This window comes from Pecten maximus, chromosome 6 (assembly GCF_902652985.1).
Source record: "Pecten maximus chromosome 6, xPecMax1.1, whole genome shotgun sequence".
Classification (NCBI taxonomy): domain Eukaryota; kingdom Metazoa; phylum Mollusca; class Bivalvia; order Pectinida; family Pectinidae; genus Pecten; species Pecten maximus.
In genome coordinates, this window is record NC_047020.1 from 25,654,527 (window position 1) to 25,674,571 (window position 20,045).

Sequence of the window (20,045 nt, forward strand, 5' to 3'; positions counted from 1 at the left end):
GAAGAAGCTGTTCATATCAATTTAGCCAAATTGACCCCTTTTGGCCCCGCCCCTCCGGCCCCCAGGAGGTCAGCCCCACCATATGTACAATTTTGAATCCCCTACCCATAGTGACACTACCAGACAAATATGAGTGATATCCATTGTTAAGTTCAAGAGAAGAAGTCATTAACATCAATAAAGCCAGATTGACCCCTTTTGACCCAGCCCCTCCGGCTCCCAGGGGACGCCGGACACAGGACGCCACGATATGGCATAAGCTAACCTTGGTCCTTCGGACCAGGTGAGCTAATTAGACCCCTATGGCGTACCATAGTACTAAATTGAATCATTATGTAATTCTAATAGAGTGTAAAAATAGACGCTGACGGTGAGTTATATGCTCGAAACAATGTTTGACAATTACATTACTTAGGTAATCCCGTGAACTGCTATATATTTTGAATCTGTGACAGTTAAATGGATGATTGCAGGCGGTAATTGTTTTATAACAAGATATGTGTTGACATCCGAACATCAAAAGCTACAAAATCATATGTTCAATTGGCACAATATTAACACAAACTTGACTACAATTCTCAAACAAATGGTCTGTATATGTGAATTATTTATGGATTGGGTGTGGGTGTTTAAAAACCATGAAGTGGTAACATGTATTGACATTCCTATACTTTTAATGGTGCACGTTAAAATCTGAAAACCGACCCATGCGTTATTCTGATCATTATAGATATGACAATTAGTCAATGTATTATTTTAGCTGCCACAGGCCCATTGATATGGACTAGTATCCTATTGAAATTTTGATTGTGATTGCGATTTGTTGCTGTACTACAACAATCTCATCACCAATGATTGTTAAATGCATGATGATATAGCGGATATATACGGGCCTTTCCACTGGCAAAACTCTCGCCGATAAAGTGTTCCTAATGGAGGTCATTGAAGTGGGAGTGACATTGTGGAAATAAGGAAGAATATGCGTCATTCAGAAGTCCTTGTAATTTTCACATAATATTTGTGATTTATTTAAGCATTGATGTCATTTTTTTAGTTTCATCGGGGTATGAAACAAATTTTGTTTGCAAACTGTATGAATCCGCGTAGCGGATTCTTACAGAAGTTTGCAAACACAATCCGCGTAGCGGATTCTTACAGAAGTTTGCAAACACAATTTGTTTCATACCCCGATGAAACTAAAAAAATGACATCAATGCTTAAATAAATCACAAATATTATGTGAAAATTACAAGGACTTCCGAATGACGCATATTCTTCCTTATTTCCACAAATTTTGTTTGCAAACTGTATGAATCCGCGTAGCGGATTCTTACAGAAGTTTGCAAACACAATTTGTTTCATATCCCGATGAAACTAAAAAAATGACATCAACGCTTATAATTAATTTTGAAAAATGATTTTCTAATTTAAAACATGTTTTATGTACAATTTTACAGGTTTTAAATGGGATTCTTTTTCTCAAATCAATACGCAACGTCAATTGTCGTATTGTGACGTCACATTTTTCGTGCCATTCTCGGAATTTCTTTCATAGAAGAATGAAAAGAATTTTTCGACCAATCACATTTGAGTATTTACCATGAAAACAAAGAAAAATTAATTATAGAATTGAGATTGATAAGAAATAAATACAATTTCAAAATACAATATAAATACAAGGCACATTGTATCAAAAAGAATAAATGAAAAACAGCTGTCAATATTTGACCATAGTTTTGATCTGAAGGACGTTTTTTCATACTAAAAAAATGTTCGAACCTTTCCTCGAGGTTATCAATTAATATGAGCAACTGAAATGTCTCATGGTATAACAGTGAATATGGACAGCTAAAACGTAAAAAACGGAATAAATGCATTTAGCAGAAAATTCCCCCTGTATCTTATAGTTCTTTGGAATTTGAAGAAACATGTTCATAGTAATTTCATAAGATTCCAACGATTTCGCCTTACGAAACATTAAAAAAATCAAATGTTTGAAGTAGGGATCCTAGTTGAAGTGATTCAGTAGTATCATTAAGCAGAAGGTGGGTATCTAAGTTCTTTTCAAAACCACATCAACGTTTTGTCGCTTTCATGTTCCCACGTAATGGGCGATTTGTACTTTTTGTTTGAATAGATTCCAGATTCCAGATTCAAGAAGCTTTATTCAACGTCGCATATTACAAAGAAAAAAAATACATGAGAAACATGAGCACTGTCGTGCTATTCCTGCGACAAACATAAGTATAAAAACAGGAAATGATAAAGAAATATCACAGAAATTATCATTACATAGCAATACAAAGGTACAAGAAATAATTTATGAGAGTTATTAGTATACATGATCATATACCAATTGAGTATCGAAGTGTAAGTTAAATATAGAACATAGATACCCGAGATGTAACATAAAAAGTTTAAAATAAAAAACAAGCAGTTGATAAGAGAATCACAGTTATATGCGTGCCAATGTATACATACCACAGTGTCAAAGGCGCTGGACGAGATACATGTACACAGGTGATTGGGCATCCCCTTCCTATAGGGCACACACATCTCGTCCCACGACCCTGACACAAAGTTTCATACATATTCAACACTTACAGCATATAATATACATACATATAAGTTTATAATAATGAAAACAATATAATGATGACATTTCAAAGCGGAACAACTCGCACTTACTGGTGTGTGCATATATGGTACATGAGCAGATCTGACCATCCCAGGAGCGGATCAGCCTGCGAAATTATTTTGGCAGCCAATTCTACACCCGGAACGCCTCAAATCTTAAAGAGTTTTTACCATATGTCGAGGTGTTCACCTTTGGAATCTTGACCAGATTTTCATGCCTCAGGTTACAAAAAAATGTTTTTTTCTCTCGATAAGATTCTGTAAAAGAGGGGGAGAAATATCATTTCAGATATTAAAAATTTCTGAGGCCATACATTTCATCCTATTAACATGTAAAAAAAATCAAGTTTATGTCTTTTAAAAATATCTTGGACTAGGGACAAACAACCATTTTCCTGCACCTTCTCCATTTCCCTTATATTTGATAAAGTACAAAAAATGCCAGGCTAAAGGGCAGTAATTAAAATTTGACAGGATACAAGTTTTAAAAATTGTAAGTTTTCCTGTTTTTGTCAGGTTATTGTTGTTTAGAGGCATTTCTACATAAACGTGATATATGTTAATCAAATCTGAGTAAAAGTCAATATCTACACCTAAAAGTTTAACACAATCTGCACATTCAGTTTCTAAATTATCTATGGAAACAGATTTTATACTATTGTTTGTTTTTTGCCAATCCTTATTGCCTGGAATTTTTCTGGATTGGCCTTCATGCCATTAAAACTAAACCAATTTATCAAAATATTACTCCCTTCCTCTAAACAAGTTTTTAAAGATTATCACAATTTTTTGAGAGAGTATTGTCGTCTGCATAATTATAGAGATCATATAGCTTTACAAAGGCAAAAATATCATTAATAACAATATTTAAAAAAAGTCTGGGTTTTTAGTAGTACAATGTACTCTAGTCGGATCAATTACCGTTTTATACGAATGTGTTGTACTTCAACGCAAAGGATCCATGATGTTTCTCACAAAAACCTTGTCTATTCTATTTTATATAACTATATAATTTTATATTGTCGTTTTATACGAATGTGTCTATTCTAATTTATTGAACCATATAATGTGTAATCAAAAACGTATGAAGCTTTATTTTACCTGAAATATTATGCGAGAGGTGCGATTTTTGTACGTGAAAATCGATAGGTCATTATTTTTGTACGATATGGATGAGTTGGCGGAAAACAACCGCCAATATCATCCTAATTACGATTACAGCGAAAATAATGTAAGGTATTTTTTAAATTCATTAATTCAACTTGAGAGCCGTTTCCCTTAAATGGATATATATTTTTTACGTGAATATCGTAGATCCCAGACTTTAATAGAACACATTCTCTGATATATCAGTAGTGGTATTATAGCAGGGAGGCAACTACGACGACAAACGACAAATTTTACTTATCATAAACATGGATATGGATACGCTGGATAGGTGTGAAATATATAGATATAGTGATAGGATATATTTATCTTACTCTCTAATGGATGCCGTACGTATAATATTAAACACATTTTATTTACATTAACTTTGATGTTTTTGGTAATAACTGGGCTTCTTCTCAAGATTTAATTTTATTGTCATGTCAGCGTCATCTCTACAAAAATCGTATCCTTAAGCCCGAACGGATATTGTGAAAAAGAACACACGTTGACATAAAATAAGTCTATTCATCCTCAAAAAAGTTTTTCTATTGTGTTAGAAACAGGTAAAAACTTGTGGTTGCTGTACATGGTATTTATTTTAATATCGTAAGTTATTTTTCCAAAATATAACCAATTCGAGTGAAAGAGATACAATATACAACAACTACTCGTTGTGTAACCTATGTTCATGTCAAAAGATAGCAAATATGATTGGTTGGTTCGTGTGTAAAACAACAGAGAAAACCGACAAAAAACCAGGCCTAATCCGAGTTTGGTCACATCCTCATATTGATATCTAGGGTGTTGACAACGGAACCATTAGACTTAAAAATGTCACCGATTTTTAAAATGATTTTTCTTAAATATGTATAACAATTCTAGTATACACAGATATATCTACACTTTAGGAATTAATAGTGAAGAATCAAAGAGGAATTCTCGAAGCATACAACAGATAATTTGTTCGATTTTCCGTAGTAATAATGGATTCGTTGTGTGTTCATTAGCACAGTAATCGCCATTACCTATTATACGATATCTTGAATATCCTAATAATGAACCTAATCCATACTACCTGTCTTCTTTACAACATAAACAATGTACAATGTGTTTAGTATGGTCACTTTTAGTACATCTACTTCAAACAAGCATTAGTCTCATATACAGTAAATATTCGATGTCTCTGTTCCGAAGTAAACGGAACTTTTCACCGGGGTTAGGACATTTTGGTAGGCAACAAATAATATAAAACTTGAAAACGATGTTTTAGTAAGTAAAACATGTATACGCTATGCTAAGTAAACATTCTTTAGCTTATACAATAATAATGTTAAACTGTTTTTTAAAAAAGGATAACTGGCTTGAAGATTTTGATATTAAAATAATCATTTTTAAGCTATATATTATTTTTTTTATATTACATTATTTCTACCTTTTACAAAATCGATTTCAAGTCTTATTTTATTTCTTGCTTTCCAAATATCATACCATGTAGAAACAATTATTGCGTTAGCAATTGTGGTTAAGCTTTACTTCCTACCAACAAACCAAATAATAAGTTACGGGAAGCATAAAAACTACTTAGTAATAATAACGGAAAAATCGACCTCATCGTCTAAAAGTGATATTATTAAATTTCATATTCATTAAGTCAACATGCGTCTATCAAATAAAATGTTGTCACGTTTCATGTTAGATTTCCCTGACTGATAGTACCATCTTCGTCATTAAATTGTATAAACTTAGCGGTAAAGATATTTTTACTGAAAATCATCGCTTTCCAATTGAATACCCATTCATCAAAGAATGAATCCTATTCATTTTGGTCTTGTATATTATCTATGAATGCTTTGGGGCCACGGTAGTTCAATTGGTGGAGAATTGTTATAATACGGGTAAAAATCCATAGTGTAAGGTAGATCCGTATCAGCGATGGCCTGTGTTTTCCCAGAAAGCCGGACATTCCTCCTGTGGCGTGGTATTTGTGTTCCTGAACAAAACTGTTCTGGGACACATGGAACGGGTCATCAGCAGGTTTGCCAGTGAAGTAGCCATCGACTTCCCGTTTTAAATTAACAAAGCTGTTGACGGGGCGACATATATAGCTCTCATAAGATTTTTTTAAAACCTGTCTCTCATATATAATTGTAAGAACTTTTCAATAAGAATACAACAGTGTAACAACGACAAGCAGTCTATGTTAATATAATTATGAGGAAAGTTTGAATGACAGTATATAAGTAGGTGATCACATATATAGTATTACATGTATTTCCATTACTATGTTTCGTAAGATGGTACACTAAACTACAAGTATGTTTACTATAACAAAAAAGACCTAACTTTATTGTAATAATAGTCTCTAGCTGAAGAAGGAAAGTGTTGACTCATCTTATTGGTTATTAAATATGATAATACAAGTCGACCCATCTGATTGGTTATTAAATATGATTATACAAGTCGACCCATCTCATTGGTTATTAAATATGATTATAAAAGTCGACCCATCTGATTGGTTATTAAACATGATTATACAAGTCGACCCATCTGATTGGTTATTAAATATGATTATACAAGTCGACCCATCTGACTGGTTGAAACAGATAAAATACAAACGGTAAACAAAATGTGCCTTTCCAACCCAGTGACTTTCCATTTGAAGTGAACAATCTTGAGCTATTTTGATACTGAATGAGCTTCAGAATGGTTGATTTAGTTATGAATGGTATGTATTTGTATATACCAGACGTACTAGTAGGTTATATTTTCATGGAGTTTCACTTAAAAAATATTGATAATCCCCTGCGTCACTAACCGAAAGCTGTCAACAAAATTAGAACCGAAAGAAATTTATCTGTTTACTCATATAACGTGGAAAGTTTTGGCCTCACTAACAGGTTTACCTATTCTGGAAGGTCCTAGCTGTCCAATGGGTTAGCGATAGAAGACAGAAAAGGTAAGTAAATTCCTTATATTACAGCCACAGTTACTTCCCTTGGAACATGGTTTGCTGTTAATGAATCCTGCATTTTATAGCTTTCAAGTCAAATCTCAGGAGACAGATTAATATCATTTGCATGACTTGTTTCCAAATCCAATTTGTCGTGTAATTTCCTTAAGTTTTATAGTGTGCTTCACAGGCATGAAATAAAGTAAGCATGCGATAAGTACAGACTGGCAAGTATTTTTGTTTTTTTTGTTTTCAACGGGATATGTAAGATTTCGAAAACCAACATAGTCTGAACTATCGATAGCACAGTTTCAATTAGACTAAGGCCATGAGAGTCCTACTATACGAGCCATGGCGATCCTGCTTTGTAATAGTTATTACAGTATCAGTATGAACTCCTTGTCCAGTGTGCCGTTGGTGAAGGTAACTGTCCCACAATTACCATGGTCATCATGCTGAAAACATAAACATCAAAATTGAATCATACATTTTTATGTTTCCTTGTCAATCCCTACAGCTTCAGATCAAACATAAATTGAGTAAAAAGTTAAAAGATTATGAAATTGCAGTACATATGTACGTCACGTTCGATAATAACACAAAGATTTACTAAATACATGTCTGTATGTATTTTATACAATAATATACGATATAATTTACTACAATAATTATGACGTCCCAAGAAGACAAACGTGTCTAAAATTATGTTTCTTTCAACGTATTCAGTGAATATATTTTCAGACACAATGAAGAGTTAATGTAACTTTATTGTTTTCATTTCGTCTTGATTATATTGTAGTTCAGTAAACTGTTTTCGTGGAGGGGAAAGGAACCGCGGACATAACACGACTACATACTGTAGTACAGTATACTGTTTTCGTGGAGGGTAAGGAACCACGGACATAACACGACTACATACTGTAGTACAGTATACTGTTTTCGTGGAGGGTAAGGAACCACGGACATAACACGACTACATACTGCAGTACAGTATACTGTTTTCGTGGAGAATAAGGAACCATGGACACAACACGACTACATACTGTAGTACATTATACTGTTTTCGTGGAGGGTAAGGAACCATGGACATAACACGACTATATACTGTAGTACAGTATACTGTTTTTCGTGGAGAATAAGGAACACGGACATAACACGACTATACTGCAGTACAGTATACTGTTTTCGTGGAGAATAAGGAACCATGGACACAACACGACTACATACTGTAGTACATTATACTGTTTTCGTGGAGGGTAAGGAACCACGGACATAACACGACTACATACTGTAGTAAAGTATACTGTTTTTCGTGGAGGGTAAGGAACCATGGACATAACACGACTACATACTGTAGTACAGTATACTGTTTTCGTGGAGAATAAGGAACCATGGACATAACACGACTATATACTGTAGTACAGTATACAGCTTTCATAGAAGGTAAGGAACACGGACATAACATGACTATATACTGTAGTACAGTATACTGTTTTCATAGAAGGTAAGAAACCACGGACATAACACGACTACATACTGTAGTACAGTATACTATTTTCGTGGAGGGTAAGAACCACGGACATAACACGACTACATACTGTAATACAGTACATTGTATACTGTTTTCGTGGTGGGAAACGAACCACGGTCATAAGACGACTACATACTGTTGTACAGTATACTGCTTTCGTGGAAGGTAAGGAACAACGGACATAACACGAATACATACTGTAGTACAGTATACTGTTTTCGTGGAGGGTAAGGAACCACGGGCATAACACGACTACATACTGCAATACAGTATACTGTTTTCGTAAAAGGTAAGGAACCACGGACATAACACGACTACATACTGTGGTACAGTATACTGTTTTCGTGGAGAGTAAGGAATCACGGTCATAACACGACTACATACTGTTGTATAGTATACTATTTTCTTGGTGGATAAAAAAAATGCGGACATAACACGAGTACATATTGACAATAATTTAATAATGTGCATATCCACGAAACTGTCTAAATTCCTTACTCGGATAAAAACATAACATTTAATTTACAATTATTAATTTGTGATACTTTATACTTTGATATATTATTTTGAAAAAAATAACATACCGTATCACTGAAGACAAATATTAATTATTGCTGTTAATATCATAAAAATTGTATGCTCACCACAATCCCGTATATACTCGTCAAATGCTGGATTTTCCTGTTCGTACTGTTGGTAGTCTGGGCTATCGTGTACTCGATATTGTTGTAGGTTACATCGATTGCTAACTTTATTGAAATAGTATGCCACACAGACAAAGGGCTGGTTATTGTTACACGCATTTTGGCAGTAAGCTCTGTCTTTACCATAAATGGGAGACATACCCGGATGGTTGAAGTTCCAGTTCTCTCTTACGGTATATGTGTAAGCATATGATGTGCAGGCTGAAATCAAACAGTAACATTACACTTATGTAAATATATTAATTGATAAAGAGAGTAAATACAACCACATTCTTCATTATTACATGCTAAAGTATGTGGTTACCATTTTCAATAAATATTCAATTTGGACAGATAATGCGATTATTGGTAATTATTTAGATATAAATACTCAAGTTGGACAGATTAGAGCGATAAATGTAAATTAGAAACGCCGAGGAATATATGTTTTTTTTTTACATTAGTAATATAAAGAAGTCGACGCAAAAGTATCTATCTTGTTAATCGGACCAGATGACCAAAACGCAGACATGCAGCTCCAATGCCATCTTTATTTATTTACAAAAAAAATACAAAAAATGAACAGAGAAACATATTTTCAAACAGTTTCATCATGCAACTTGTTGTATCAAGTGTATATAATTCACGGGGAAAAGAATTCGTGTACGATATGTCATACTACGTATGCTTGAAGGAATATATTAAATGTAAATACCAAAAATTTACCAAAACATGATAAAATAGTGTTTAACCGAAAAGTTTACAAGAATCAAACACAAATCAAAACAAAATATACTGAAGTCGAAATAACTCTGAGACGTTAACCCTATCCATGTTAACTGCCACATCCAGGACGAGACTTATGAAACCACCATTCCCCAATCTTTGGAATATTTACCGCTTCCTGTCTTGTCTCAAATCAAATAAAAAAGGGGGAGGCGGTGAGGGGTTGGCTATGCCATCGGACCTTCTTGATCCTACTTCCTCCTTGAGAAAGAAACTTTCAATTGTTTTCAAATATAGCTCTATAAGGTGACGCAGCTCTTCGTCAGATCAAGAACCAATTATTATACGGCCAAATGAAATATTTCACTGATTATGTGGTTAAATTTAACAGTGTGTCTATTTACGGAGATGTGACATAAATATCGTACACCGACTTTATAGTGTTATATCACTGAATCATACTGCTGAAGACACCCAGCAAGACATCCAACCCGGTCACATTATACTGACTTCAGACGAAACAGTCGTCCAACTCCCAAAATGCTGAGCGCTAGGCTGAAGTAGAAACTATCATTGGTATGTTCAGACAGGGAACAGGACACCAGGCCGAACGCTCAACTGAAGGCCAAATGTGAGGCAGTGTAAAAGGAGACATTTGGAAGAAAAAAGAAAGAAGAGAAACGATAAGATTGAAAATTTTGTCGCCTCTTTCTATCATGCAATGGAGGAAGCATATGCAATTCTTAAGTCCTATCTGCAGGTCCTTACCCTAACAATTCATTTCGATCAAAACCACACACAAAAATCAATGAATATGTTGAAATAAAAATGGAATTTTTAATGAAATAAAAACACAATGGCAAAAATAAGCCTTTCAAAGTGCATAGCTGTCAGTGTCATATTGATGTTTCATTTTCAAATCAATAACACTCATCTGAGTTTTGTTAGCTTGATATTCTAATTAAAAAAAAGAGAGCAGTAATTCAGTTTTTTCCGCATTTTCAAAAATGAAAATAATGACATTTTCTGTGAGAAAGTATCAACATTCTGTAGATATGAATAAACATGCAGTTTGGACTCAATATTGAAAATCAAACACATTTAATATTGATGAAAAATATTCATATTTTGTTAACCTCGAAAGGTAAACGGTCATTACAGGAAATAGCTACAAGTACTGAACTAAGTTGTTGTCTGTTAGATTCGAAATATCCTGTTTAATATATAATGCATGACAAATACATATGACAAAGTGTTCAACACAAACAAGGAAGTATTTATATAAATTAGAAGGGACGAATCACATAATAATACAGTAGTACTATTCGACGCAACAATATCCGAAACATCTGTGTTTAATTTTCAAAGGTAAAGAAAAAAATCCCATTGGAACAGAATAATTAATTCGACTCATCCGACGTATGCTATTCAAGCGTGTTTGAGAGAGTTTTACTGTATGAATAATACCTTGTATAAATAAAATGTTATGTCCGCATGACATCATTATTTTGTTTTATCTTCAGATGCTCTGATTTTTGCCATATTTTATATAGACCTTCTTCAATAGAGGTTTACATTGTGTTTTACATTTTCTGTTTTATATAGAGATTCATTCGGGAGCTTTCACTAGCATTCTCATATGACAGAGTAAAATGATAAACATAATCTTAGACTCGTGACTATCGCATATGGAAGGAAATAATTGATATACCGCGAACATTAAGGCGTAGCTACTCACGTAAAAACTCAATGTCGCATTCCATTGAAATGGGACATTCCAGTGAAATGGGATATTTCAGAGAAATGGCGCATTCCATTAAAATGGGACATTCCAGAGAAATGGGAGATTCAAGAGAAATGGGACATTCCAGAGAAATTGTAGGTTCCTTGTTGTTTGTACTACCTTTAAAGATACAAGTAGATGTGACGGGAGACCAGGAACCATCGGGGAGACATGTCGTGGTATTCCTGTCTACAGCCTGATTGTCAAAATCATAGCCTTGTTCACAGGACAGAGTCGTCTGGCATCCGACATGACTACATGTCGAAAGAACTTCCATGTTCGGAGATGATAGATTAAAGTCGCCACATCCTGTAAATTAAAATCATATGAATGACACTGATAGATTTTTTTAATGATTTGAGAAATCGTTCCCCTACTACCATTATCAATATCATTTCGATCTTTGGCGATCTAAATGTAAAATATATATATAATGTAGTATTATATACAATGTAGTATTATATATATTACAGTGCTATATACAATGTTGTGTGATATACGTTGTAGTTTTGTAAAAGTATAGACATACCAGTGATGACACATGTAGTTTGTCCTGACTTCAATGGCACACAAGTGGAAAGTGGTGGGCACACAACGTTGGAACAAGGGTTAGGCAGCACCTAAATCATCATAATCATCATCATCATCATCATCATCATCATCATCATCATCATCATCATCATCATCGTATCAAATAGAGAATCTTAGATGAATGTATATATAATATGGAAATTATCTAAAAGTTTGAATACCATGAACATTAGGGTGAATGGCGTATCAAATAATGACATAATCACAAATGTAAGATTTCGCATATTTATATAACTATTTTGTGTGTGTGATAATATAAGTGAAAACTTTCAAAGTAATTTCTATATAAGACTCCAACGTATAAGTTTCTCTTCTGAGACAATAACGTGCGACGAAATATATTTATTGTGACGTCATAAATTATTTGTGACCTAACAATAGTGTCATTACGCATGTGCCTCACAATATTTATGACATTGCCGTACTCATGGTAAACCAGGAATATGAGTTTTGAATAATTATTTTCAAATGGACTAGAATACTTACCATTGAAAATTGAGATTTGTCTATGTAATCCCATGTTGGTTCTGATACAGGTAATAGTGAATCATTACTCCTGTTCATTTCACATGTCAGTGTTTCTCTGTTGAAGTTGGTGGATTTGCATGTCTGGCTATTCAGGCATGCTCTACCGCATTGTAGTAGGCCGGCCACTTTGATCTCTCGGAAAGTCTCACCTGACATCCTTTTGTTTTTAGTTGTAGTCAACTGATGCAAGCAAATCTCTGACTCCACTGTGAATATACACGACACAATGTCAATTTCATATTACTGCTGGTTTGTTATCGAAGGTCAGGACATCTGAGTCTATGTATATTTTATTTATGTTATATTGACCTCTGCTAAAAATACATCTCACCACAGATGACATATTTTCTATTTTCAGCAGGACTCAATATAAGCTTCCATGGACCTGACAAAACATTATATTAACTCCTCGGTGATGTCATGGGGGTATGTCCAAGGATATAATTGATGTCATGTGATCTCAAAAGGACCAATGAGTGATAGTGTTACATACCAAACATATAACAATCTAAAGGATTGATTTCGGACTTCGATATTTGATTATACCAAAATGACCCCACTAAAGGTCCATAAGGTGAATGTTTACTCTCAATCTAACTTTTAATGGCTGAAATCAATCAAAGATCTTACTTTCAGCTGTCGACATATTGAAAAAGTGCATATTGACGAGGATTTGTGGACAGTCAACGTATCTAAACTATCAAAAATGATTCTCTAAATAGTTAAGAGCAATTGTTTCCTGTGTTGGCGTAATGTTGAAGAGTAAAACACTCATTTAGATAATGTTTATCTCACGCTTCCGAGAATTTGTCACATTATAGTGTCATCGTTTCACGCAGTGTAGCTAATAACAGTATTTTCTATTATTAATTTATCGGAAATTTCAAGCGCGGGTGAGTATGCAATAAAATATTGCGTGCTAGTGATGTTTACCTATAATACTTGAACCAATTGATTTTACTTACGGGATTATATCTGTTGTAGGCGTGATTAATAGTGATCATGTCAGGCGGAAAATAGTTTTCCTCAATATTAAAAGCACCTTAACTAGCTACGCATGAGGGGTTGGATGGTAAAACAAATCTCAAGGATTGGGAGGTAGTGTATTAAATTCTTCTTCTGAGCTGGAAGATTGGTTATTTCCTTAATACTATTGACCGTTTTGTCGTTCTGCTCTCGAACAATCGAATGAATATTTTATTAAGAAACAACTATCACCACGAAAGATGCGTCCAGGTAATCAGATGTTTTCCTTAACACTTTATTAGACACCTAGCATCTGACTTCAGATATTTACACTCTCATCATACATATTATGTTATATACTCCTGCTGAAACTAAAATGATGGTAGAGAAAAAATAGACATTTGAATGACTCGGCTGAGCTCCTGTAAACTTACGCAGAAAGATGTGTGAAAACAAGGAACATATCTGGTATTGGGGAACCATCTAGTATTTTTCTGAAATTATTCGGCGATGAAAGCGCTCTTCATACTAAACCGCATTTTAGATACCTGGATTTTGTGTTTTCAACCGCTATCGCAATTGGAAAAAATAAGACGTTTTATGCAGGGTAACGACAAATGAAACCTCGAACTGTAAAAAATTAACAACAGTAGCTTCCAAACAGCATTACAGGATTGTATAAAAGACACACGGATAGATAAACCTTTTAGCAATGTATACGTTAAATACTGTTTAATGAATAAAATTGTATCATAAAGATGTTTTTTTTTTCTAGGACTCATGAATGCTAGAACAAAGAGACCGTGGTTCGATTCCTGTATTTTGCAGACACCAGACAGTGGCTTTGATAAATCAGTTCAAGGGCAATCCATACTAAAATGGTTCTAGTTCTTGTAAACACCAATAAAAATTAAATGTGAAAAGATTGACATGCATTTATATCAAGTTGCTTATAAAAGGTTTCGATGTTGTTTTAAGCGGTCTTCTGTAAACAAAAAAATTACCATTGTGGAAATTGAAATACATTTACGAAAACGGAAAAGACTCGGTCACAGAGCTTCCAAACGTTCATCTCCATTCTGCCTTTATGTATGATCGTGACAATCCCTCTTCCGTGTGTTTAATAACGCGGCAAGATTGATTTTAACAAACACCCTTTGTGTAAGAACAATGCACTCTAAATTGTAGTGCTTTGTGTTTACATTCATCTACAGTTATGACGTAGTTTTATCAATTATTTGGCATATTCTCGGAATATTTAAACATAAGCTTTCATGTTCAATCAAATGCTACTTAACTTTTCGATATAATTAATCGGTCACGCGCGATTTAAAGCTACGCGCATGAATAAACCGAACATATTTACATACCAGAGGCAATTCACAACAAAACAAGAAGGCAGGGAAAATTTGTTCTAAAGATAGGCATAGGCTTGCACCAAGTTGACGAAAACATGAGAACAAGGTCGATGAAGTTCTTAGTGTTATATATTTTACATAGACACTTGACACCCGTTGATGAATTAAGTTTAAGTCATTATGAGTACCTGATAAAAAATAGAATGCAGTCGCACCCCCATAATTTCAAAATCGTTCTGACGCACCTTCGACGAACTTCATGTCAAGTGGTTATTTTTTTCTTACCAATGCAGATTCCATAGACTTGATATCACCCTCTTGTCATTATGTACCCCTCGAAACGTGATCATCTCGACTGAATCCTGGATGTTTGGCAAGTACGTTCTATGCACGCTATCTGTGCGTTACAAAAAAGTGCAATGCGCTGTCCGATTGCAGGACGACCGGAACTAATTCATGCAATACGTCGGCAATCGCTATAAGTTCGTTGAGCGAGCGCTGTGTCCAATATATGCATTCTTACCGCGCTTGACCGAGGCGGGACCGATGCAGTTCGTAGTTATAACATATGACCTGAATAAGCGTACTCAGTGTGATTAATGCCGGTATTACATAAAACTTCAATAAAACGATTGTTGCATATAAGGTTTATCTTGTCTCAATTGTGCGTACGAATGTATATGAAAGAAATACCATTGTGCAACTCAATGAATTTTGATACGCAGGAGTGTGACAGGGCTCTTATGTAGTAAATAAAACGTTCACAGTTTGTCGGTTACGGTCACAAGTGACGCTAGATTCGACACGCGAAAAACCATGAAAATATCCCCATTATTTCCAGAATATGTTAACTGAATCAAGGTATCAGTTCTTTTTTCCGTGTTGACAACGACTTCAAGAAAAACATCATTCAGCTCACGGTCATTGCTGTTAGTCCACGTGCTCGTCATACAGCGTGAAGGGCAGCCTTGATTATGATTGATGTAGGATGTTGAAATCTGAAATACTTACGAACCCAACGTTTTCCCGAAATTTGCATTTGATTTTAACTTCTTGAAATAGTCTAGTCACGCAATGAAAATACCGTATTCTTTCCTTTTAGTACGACCGTGCCATCACTACATTTTATATACTTATATACTATATGGTTGCTGTTTAAAAAACTTATCCAAACCAAATGCTTCAATTTTACTCCTGTGAATATTCAAAAATGTAGTTGCGCAAAGGTTAAAGCATAAAAACTTGATGTAAGGATTAAAGTGTGTTTCTGATGGTTTTATCGAAGGGTAAAATTTAGTCAGAGGTATGTGGGTCTACCTCTTTTATATTGGATTCATAAACTTCATAAGAATCTTTATGAACAACTTATATATTGCTGGCTCGAGTAGTTGTTCAACTAAGTCTTATCTAAACTTGTTACTACCATTCTGTCCTAGTAGGATACTATATTGACTCCAGAAGTGGAATTCATGGAGGGTTGGCTTTGAAAACAAAAATCCAAAAATATTTTATTGATCTTGAACATCTGTATGTTTCCTCCATCTAAATGTTTCACTGTTCTACTCTTTAAGCCACCATTTCCGATTCTAAACTTAAGGAATGCCTTCGTAATCTTCAAGTGAGAGTATTCTTTTCTAAGAAAGACAAACGGCGATATAAGAATAAAGTTGTGAATTTCTGATCGATAACATCTTTGTTGTGTTGAGTTTGGTGACTAGATCTTCCAACAGACTATTAGCATACCCATGGGAAAAAATGTTTTTAGTAAGAGTCAATACTTTATTCAACTCTCAGTACCATTAAGAATTTAAGGTACATTCTAAATATCGATACCATGAACGGCATACGAAACAAATAACGATACGATAAACGGCTAAACAGCAGATGAAACAACTACCGATACCATAATGAACGCTAGCCCTTTATAACACCACATATATTTAATCTTAAATAATTCATATTTGGGAGAGGTATTATCTTGTGAGCACTTCCCACAATCCATTCAACATTTTCTACCATTTGCCTTCTTAACCATGATATTAGAGAATTATTATATGTTTTTCGACATAAGGCAAAGTACAGCGCACATTAACCACTTATCAATTGAACAAAGCGTCCAGGGCTTAGTATGTTTGTCATAGTTACAGCATATCTACTGTTAGTCACTATTAAATATTCTCCAAAGATGATGTTTATATCCGTTTGATTTTGCAGTCTAACTAAAACGAAATATCTAGGATAATCACAGTAGAGATGGAAAGGCTAATGAAACGAGGACACCATTGTACTAAATGCAAGGGACTGCGTAAAATCCATTTTGTTATACAAAACTATTTTCTTAAATCTTGTTGTAAAGTAAATGTTATGTGACCATTTTATATACAGTATCAAAAAATCAATTTAACTGCATTTCACATCTGATTTGTCCTTCTGATTCGTCAATGATGCTGAGAACATAAAGTGTTGATCGGAGAAGGCGACCAAAGAAACTCGAATTAGGTGGAAAGAAATATCAAAATAAACATGATTACTTGAATATTTAGAGATTTGACTTTTGGTAGCACTTATTAGATACCATATGCATGGCAATTTAAACTTTTATCAACTACTCCTGAAAATTGATAAAGAAAATAATGATATTAATTATAATAAGAAAAAGAAAAAGACAAAAACAAAAAAACTACCAGTTAATGGTAGATTGATATGGTCTGAAAAACGTCTGAAAACGTAACTTACCTGCAGTATTGGTCACAATGTAGATCATTAGAAGCATCAATGTCACCACAGACGCTCTATCCAAAATTGTGGACACGTTGGAGTTCATGGTTATACGTAGAATCACGACACTGATCAGTAACTGACTTGAGTGAAAGTAAATTGGTTAATTATTCATTACCAAGGTGTATTTATGACAACCCTCAGTTAAGTTGTCGCTTCTTCGTGATAGGTTAAGGCACCACGCTCTATGTTACCAAGGCAGTTCTTATCACTAACGGTCTGGGTTTTTTTTTTATAGATTTCTAACATAACTTGTGTTAGATAGACCATCGCAGTATGTCTACATACTGCGGATGTGATAGTCAGCAGTCGATTATCATTTCCCTGGTTTGTCTTTACTCGATCATAATTAAACCACTTGCATTGTGAAATACAATTCTTTTTTAATTTTGATTTTACATTATCTACATTGTCTAGCAAACATCAATACGATTACTTGGAATAATGAATTAAATGCATCTCTTTTGAGCTTCACAGGTTTTCCTTTTATGTTTGTACTAGGAATTAACCGCCGCAGACCATTATCACATTGGTATATGAAGCTGAATACGAGGTAAACAACAGACACTGCCCATGGGTACATTAACATTAGCACTTAACAGGAATCGATGGATACCCTAATTACATTGGACAGTCAATTAAACATCAAACCATCCTTTACAATTTTACCTGTTTTCGACTAGAAACAATTTGCTTCTTAGAAAGACTCTTACACTATAGGGATGTTGCATACATGGAATACACGGTGTCGCATTTAAACATACTTTTGGAATAACTCCATCTGAGATATGGGCCTCGGCTCGAAAAGATGCAGTGTCTGGCCTAATTTCCGTGACAGATGTCGGCTATACTGACAGAAAAATTAAAAACACAAGGTTTCAAGAGATGCAGGTTGATGAAGGCCATGGAAAAGGTTTATAGTCAACATTATAATCTAATTTGGAAATCTTCTATTTCCTTGTGTGGTATGAAGTCAGGTGTGTTCAATACTTATTGATATGCCTAGTGGTTCCATTGTCACCACATTAGTTTTCATTTTGAGAATGTGACTAAACCTGGACTTTACCTAAAGATCGCACATGCATTAATTTTGTTCAAATATTGTCCTCTATTTTAACGACTTTGAGCTGAAATTATGGATTCATTATCATGTCGGTATTCTCTGTACTTTCAGTTAGAATCATGGATTCATTATTATGTCGATATTCTCTGTGTTTTAGTTAAAATTATGGATTCATTATATTTTCGATAGTCTCTGTTTTGAGTTAGAATTATGGATTCGTTAATGTGTCGATATTCTGTGTTTTGAGTTAGAATTATGGATTCGTTAATATGTCGATATTCTCTCGTTTTTTTTTTTTTGTTAACACACTCTGGTGGAATTCTTAGTTACCCTTAATATCACATACTTTACACTATTACATATAATACCTATTACATATGATACCTATTGCGGAGAGACGAGTGTTACTAATTATATAGTATTACATGAGTATTGACACAACACTCTTTTATAATAAAAAAAACATAAACCTAGATGTCTTGGACCCGAAATGGCCCGGCCACATTGATGTCACACAATGTGTTATTAAGGATAAATGTTTACGGGATACATGGAGCTGTAGACCATATCTGTACTGGTTCAACTCATGACATCTGTCTATTCCTGGTATTATCTTTTGTCTTGTAGTATGGTCATGCTATTCATGTTCGTGTTTCACTGAATACCAATGTAACACAAAACTTAATCAAATATTTTAACGGAAAGCATATTTTGTTTTAGCTTGTGAAAGCTCCACTGAATTGAAACTCATCAATATAATGCACACTAGACATGTAAAAATGTAAGCATGATAATCTAATTAATTAAAACATTGATTTGTATTTACAACTGCAATCCTGAGCAGTCTACATCCCAGTCAGATTGTTCTCCGACTCTATCAGATCAATAACGTAACCGATTGTTTGTTTATGAATAGAACCGAATGCTTCTTTTCATTAGTGAATTTAATATTCATTAAAAGGATATGTTTTCTGGTGTTTAATTAATTTTTTTTTAAATACAGTGACAATAATAGTACTAAATACTAAATTAACCCATTCACATCAAATTTTTCTTTCATATATTCATATCTCTCATACCATATAAATTATACAAAAACCTCCAAATGTGAGGACAGAATTACAATCAAATTTCAACTTACAGGTAAGTCTCATTTAATTTACTTATTCTGTTATTCACTCATTCACATCCAGGATCCCATAAGAAGTTCAAAGAGAATGTTCACGAACAAATAAACAGAAAATAAAATAAAATGTTGAATTTACATCAACCGAACATCACATGTATTGAACAAAAAATGCT

The 20,045-nt window shown here is 34.1% G+C and overlaps 1 protein-coding gene across 1 annotated transcript; it reads right to left on the bottom strand.

Moving 5' to 3' along the window:
* Window positions 1-1,609: 1,609 nt before the first annotated feature.
* On the bottom strand, window positions 1,610-17,726 carry LOC117330115. Its single transcript, XM_033888332.1, has 6 exons — window positions 17,639-17,726; window positions 12,537-12,784; window positions 11,989-12,079; window positions 11,580-11,768; window positions 8,912-9,172; window positions 1,610-7,191 (listed from the first exon to the last, which is right to left on the bottom strand). The coding sequence occupies exons 1-6, from the start codon at window positions 17,724-17,726 to the stop codon at window positions 7,187-7,189; spliced, it is 882 nt and encodes a 293-aa protein (XP_033744223.1). The 3' UTR covers window positions 1,610-7,186.
* Window positions 17,727-20,045: the final 2,319 nt, after the last annotated feature.

What these genes read in the sequence shown, in the direction of transcription:
- LOC117330115 (XM_033888332.1), bottom strand. Translation starts at nt 17,726, where the DNA reads ATGAACTCCAACGTGTCCACAATTTTGGATAGAGCGTCTGTGGTGACA. An exon ending in CATTGTGACCAATACTGCAG is followed by an intron (nt 12,785 to 17,638) that starts GTAAGTTACGTT and finishes GTATATTCACAG; the next exon opens with TGGAGTCAGAGATTTGCTTG. An exon ending in ACAAATCTCAATTTTCAATG is followed by an intron (nt 12,080 to 12,536) that starts GTAAGTATTCTA and finishes ATGATGATTTAG; the next exon opens with GTGCTGCCTAACCCTTGTTC.